At 38.2% G+C, this 5000-nt stretch overlaps 1 protein-coding gene across 3 annotated transcripts in view; it reads left to right on the top strand.

Annotated features, from left to right (window-relative positions):
- The window catches only part of RhoGAP100F (Rho GTPase activating protein at 100F), a 504175-nt gene that overhangs the window by 329506 nt on the left and 169669 nt on the right, over positions 1-5000 (top strand). Inside the window, exon 1 of one of the 3 annotated variants that reach the window (XM_068391705.1) lies at positions 3039-3378. The exons of the other annotated variants lie outside the window; for them this stretch is intronic. Coding sequence (XP_068247806.1) covers positions 3301-3378 — 78 coding nt within the window. The 5' untranslated portion in view covers positions 3039-3300. Of the gene's footprint in view, positions 1-3038; positions 3379-5000 lie in introns of those variants that run through there. 3 annotated transcript variants of the gene reach the window in all.

The raw sequence follows: 5000 nt of genomic DNA, 5'->3' as shown, positions 1-5000 counted from the left end.
ATCCGGCGACAGCGAAACATTTCTCGGTGGTTGGACCATACACAATGCTGGAAAGCCCTCTAAGCAGAGCGGCCTGGAAAATCCAGCCCTGGAAGAACCAATAGTCGCCAAAAATCGAAGAGTGCCTGAGGAATGTGTTGATGCTACCGCTCAGGAACAATTGGAAAATATTGTGGATTTTTTTTTTACATGTTTATAAACTTATTTTTCATATACAACCATATACTCTTTAATATGTGTAATTTTTAATGGATTTTTATGTGGATTTTTTTATATATATGCAGTGAGTTTTAGTGACTTCCATTTCAGTAATTTTTTGTTTTTCCCAAGGTAGACACGATGAAGATAAACATATCAATATGACCATATATTTAGATTCACTCAAGTGCCAATTTATCTTACGAAATATTAGTGCCAATTGAATGAAATCAAAGGGAAGAAATGGTTTCATCAGTGATTTTCATTGAAAAATAAATGTACATGTTAGAAAAATTGGGATTTAAAGCGAGATTCCCTGAAAAAAAAAAATATTTCCTACTGTGCCAAAAGGAATCAGTGAAAAAGAATTCGCTATTTGATCATGAATTCTACATGTTTCTGTGTGAACTCTAACTGAAGATTAAACTAACTTATCGTAGAGAATTTGAAAACAGAGACTTAAAATTCTGAGCTGTTTAAACTTTTTTGCGTAGAACATTCGAAAGAAAGCCAAACTTTCTCTTTCAAAAGAGGGGAAAGAAAACGACCGGTTTGCCCTTACTTGACACTGATGGTGCTATTAAAATATCTAGTTCTACCCCTGACCTACTGTAGCCTTCCAGGATAGGAGGCTAGTACAAAGAGATCAGATTTTCCTCTCTAAGCGCACAAAAGATCTCACGAGGGACTTGCACTCGGGGAGCGAAGACGCATTCCTTTTTTGGTTAATTTCTGTGATTATTTGTGAATCCTATTGCGTAACTGTAAGGGATAAGATAGTATTAATGAATGGTATCCAAGCAGAGTATATATATTTTCGTTGAGGAGAGGAGTGACTGAATCACAGTCGATATTTTTGACCCGTGAGGCCCAGACAGGTACAGTTGGAGGAGGCTGCATCTCAGGCTGATGCTGTAGCCAAGACTCTTGGAAACACAATCTCTTATCATTCCTTATACACTTTTATTCCCTCCTTTCCCCTTTCCCCCCAAAAGCACAAAAGTCAAGGCCTTATGTGTTCTTTCCCTACCCTTTTTTCGCAATCTAGAGTGGAAAAGGAAAGAGATATATTTCCCCAACGTTTGATTTTCGTTCTGTGTCGTAGTGGCAGTTAGCTGTGATTTAATTCTCGAGTGATACGCCTGTGTCTTCAGTATCGTCACTTGGGAAGGTGTCGGGGCTGGCAGAAGGCAGGTCACATGCTAACTAAGAGGAGGAAGTAGGAGACGCCCTTGACAAGGGATAGTTGTTTTTCTCGTAAGATTTCACTTTGCAAATCGATGCCTTGCAGCCACTTTCTACCCTATTTGCTCATTCACAACATGGTGCTTTGTTAGTTTACTGTGAAGTTTTTCTTTAGTGTGATGGATAAAGTGAGGTCGCAAGTGAAGATTTAAAGGAAAATAATATCCATTGAGGAGTGACTGACCTCTTGACTTTATTAAGTATTATGAAATTTACCCAGAATTCCATTGTATGAATGAAATAATCTCCTGGTGAACTTTTAGAATTGACCATTATTTAGAATTCCATAACAGATTATGAATTATGAAAATCGTCTTAAGGTTCCTTTAACTGATAGTGTATAATATGTCATTGGATAAATCTCCTTTATCTAGATCAAAACTCCTTTCCTTGTTATTAATATAGAACAAGACTTGCAATCGGACCATTTTAAAGAGAAGTGTTTGCTCTGACCAAACTAATTATCTTTTCAACTGAACAAATGCTGACAAACAGATAACTTCCTCCCAATATCTCTGTCCAGTCGTAAGGGGAGAGTACTAAATATCAAATTCCCACCAAGACGATTCACTCTTTTCGCCGGAAATTATCTCGGCAGTGCCCGCCAGCCCACAGAAAACGTACCATCCTCTGAGACCCCCTCGACTTTACGGATACACGGTCCGAGTCTCTTCGACTTTGCGGACACCTTGCTTGACATGACCTCCCCAAAGGGCTGTACGTTCTCGCAAGCCATCTCGAAATTCCAAACATGACCACCTTAGCCTGTTTTTGGCTGCTGGAGGTCTCGCTCAGGCTACACCTTCTGGTCGGATTTCCACCCCCCGTCTTCGGAGGCAAGAAAAATCTATTACCATTATGACATGTGGGAGCCGCCGCTGAGGAAAAAAAGGGAGTCATTGAAGCTGAACTGGGCATAGTGTCGGTGCAACCGCCAATATTCGGGAACTCGGGAGAAAAACGGTAGAAAAGAAAAAGTACGAACAAGTAAAATGTGCTTGTTAGTTACAGCTGATCTGAGTAAGTTTGAATGAAGTGACAATTACTTGGACCTCTTAAACGTTGCTACACATTCAGTTTTCTTCACTTAGAAAATTAAACATTGATAGGAAAATAGACCTGGAACTCTGGTTACACCTGAGAGACCCGTATTTTCCCTTAAACAACAAGCTCAACCATTCTCTCTCTCAGTGGATCTTCGTTCCAGAACTCCTTTTGCAATAGTAACATTCCCAATACTAAGTGAGGAACCATCCACTTCCTTCCTTGTCTCTCTTCCTGGAACAAAAAATGCGAACACTTCCAGAATCTTTTTGGAGGAAGTTGTAGTAGTCTTGACATTTTATTTCGAATTGTGACGGCATATTTTGAAAGTCTGGACCAGTAACGTGATATATTTCCCCTTCCTTTCTCGTGCCTCATCTCAAGCCCTCCTTTTCCTCAGCATCCCTCCCCTCCCTTATCGCATATTGCCCCTCCCCTTCCCTCCCTCCCTCCCCCGTTCCCATCCACCTCCCTATTTCCTTCCTGGGTCCTCTCGAAAGCCATGTCTTATAATGCAACAGATGGCTCGACCCCAGCACCCAGGATTCTCCCGTGGGATCCCGTGTTTCTCGCCCCATCTCCTCCTCCTAAGGCGCCGCTAACGACGACGAAGACGACGAAGAGGACTGAGGCGTCTTCCTCAACCTCCCCCTACTCCTCCTTCCACTCCGTTACATCCTCCTCCGACTGCTACATTCACAACTCCTGCTACCGGTCTCGCAACTCCACTGCCTCGGCTGCTGCTGCATCGCATCTCCCATCGACTGAGTCCTGCTGGTTTTGCTGCCTCCACCCCAGTGCCAAGGGTAACAGATGCCGGAGATAAAATTCAGGAGAGACACAGTGATGGCTTGCTTCCCGTTCATGTGCCGACCGGAAGTTCTGGATGAGGTAAGGCCTTATTACGCGGGGCAGGAGGAGGAGGAGGAGGAGGCACGGCCTCGTTGCATAACAGGCATGGAATAATGTACGGTTTATTGATGTCAGAGCAAATTGGTAATGCTTTATTGGCAAGTAGTATATGATTAATTACAATGAAGTTCAGGAAGTGTATGCAAAAATATATTACACACATTTATATGTGAATATGTATGTATGTATGTATGTATTTATGTATGTATATATATATATATATATATATATATATATATATATATATATATATATATATATATATATATATACATACATATACATGTATGCATATAAATACATATAAATATGTATATGCATGTATAAACATATATATACACATACACACACACACACACACACACACACACACACACACACACATATATATATATATATATATATATATATATATATATATATATATATATATATATATATATATATATATATATATATATATATACATATACATACATACACATACACACACACACACACCCACCCCAAAGAGGCCAATATCAAATTGTACTATTGAGCTTCTATATATTGGATGAAACTCCGCTAGGCGAAAATATCGGGCTTAAGAACGCAGACAGGACATCTTTAGGTGATAGTAAGTGAATAAAGGAGATGAGACACAGCCAGTTGTTAACATGGAGAAGAAAACGGTCGGAAATATGGGAGGTTTTCATACAAAAGATATTTGGAAATGAGCTGATGATTTAGTGAAGAAATAGGGCGTATTAAAAACATTGCTGCTGGAATAATTAAAGAATTAAAATTTTATCGATGTTATCAATTTGCTTGTAAGATAAATTGACTAAAATTGCAGCATAAAAGTTTCAGTTTCATCCTAAAGTTTTGAAATCAAATAAAGGATTAACATATTTTTATATCGTATTAGACTGAGAGGAAAATCAGTTTATTAAGCTATATTAAAGTAAGCTCATCATCTGTTTTAAAATTTTAAAAACTGTTCAATTTTTCCCGTCTATCTCCATATCCGTATACTGAATTTGGCAATATTTCAATAAAGCAACAAGAATTCAATACATATATTCGTTTTCTCGTGTTAATTTAGAGACATTTAGAGATGAACTTGTTAAAAACTATTTGAATTAATATAAAACGGTTTTTATTTGATTATATGAAGAACATATCACGATCATAAATTCTTCCGGTCAGTCACATCTAATTCTGAGATTTCCCCCAGCTTTTTTCGCACTTATTTTTTCTTTCTCTCCACCTCTCTCTACTATTATCCGTCATCATAAATCCTTTATCCTAATTCATTTTTTTTTCTAGCGTTTTCGTTCGTTTGTTATTGCTCGCCCATTTGTCTTCTCATTACTTGTTGCACTTTCTTTCGTCATTTGTGATAATCATATTATTTGTATACATATTTGTTTGCATTACAAAATAACAGCTTTATCGTTCGCGCAGAAACACGTAATAACTACCAGACCCCTTTTCTTCCATCAATACTCAATGTAGGAATTGTTTAACTGTATTATCAAGATATCTTTTGTTAGACCGAAAACCAATATTTTATATCAATGTACTATTGCCAGCGTACTTGAAGAATTTCTCTCTCTCTC

Source organism: Palaemon carinicauda, chromosome 1 (assembly GCF_036898095.1).
Source record: "Palaemon carinicauda isolate YSFRI2023 chromosome 1, ASM3689809v2, whole genome shotgun sequence".
Lineage (NCBI taxonomy): Eukaryota > Metazoa > Arthropoda > Malacostraca > Decapoda > Palaemonidae > Palaemon > Palaemon carinicauda.
The sequence above is the reverse complement of the archived record's forward strand: the minus strand, read 5'-3'. Positions and strand labels throughout refer to the sequence as shown.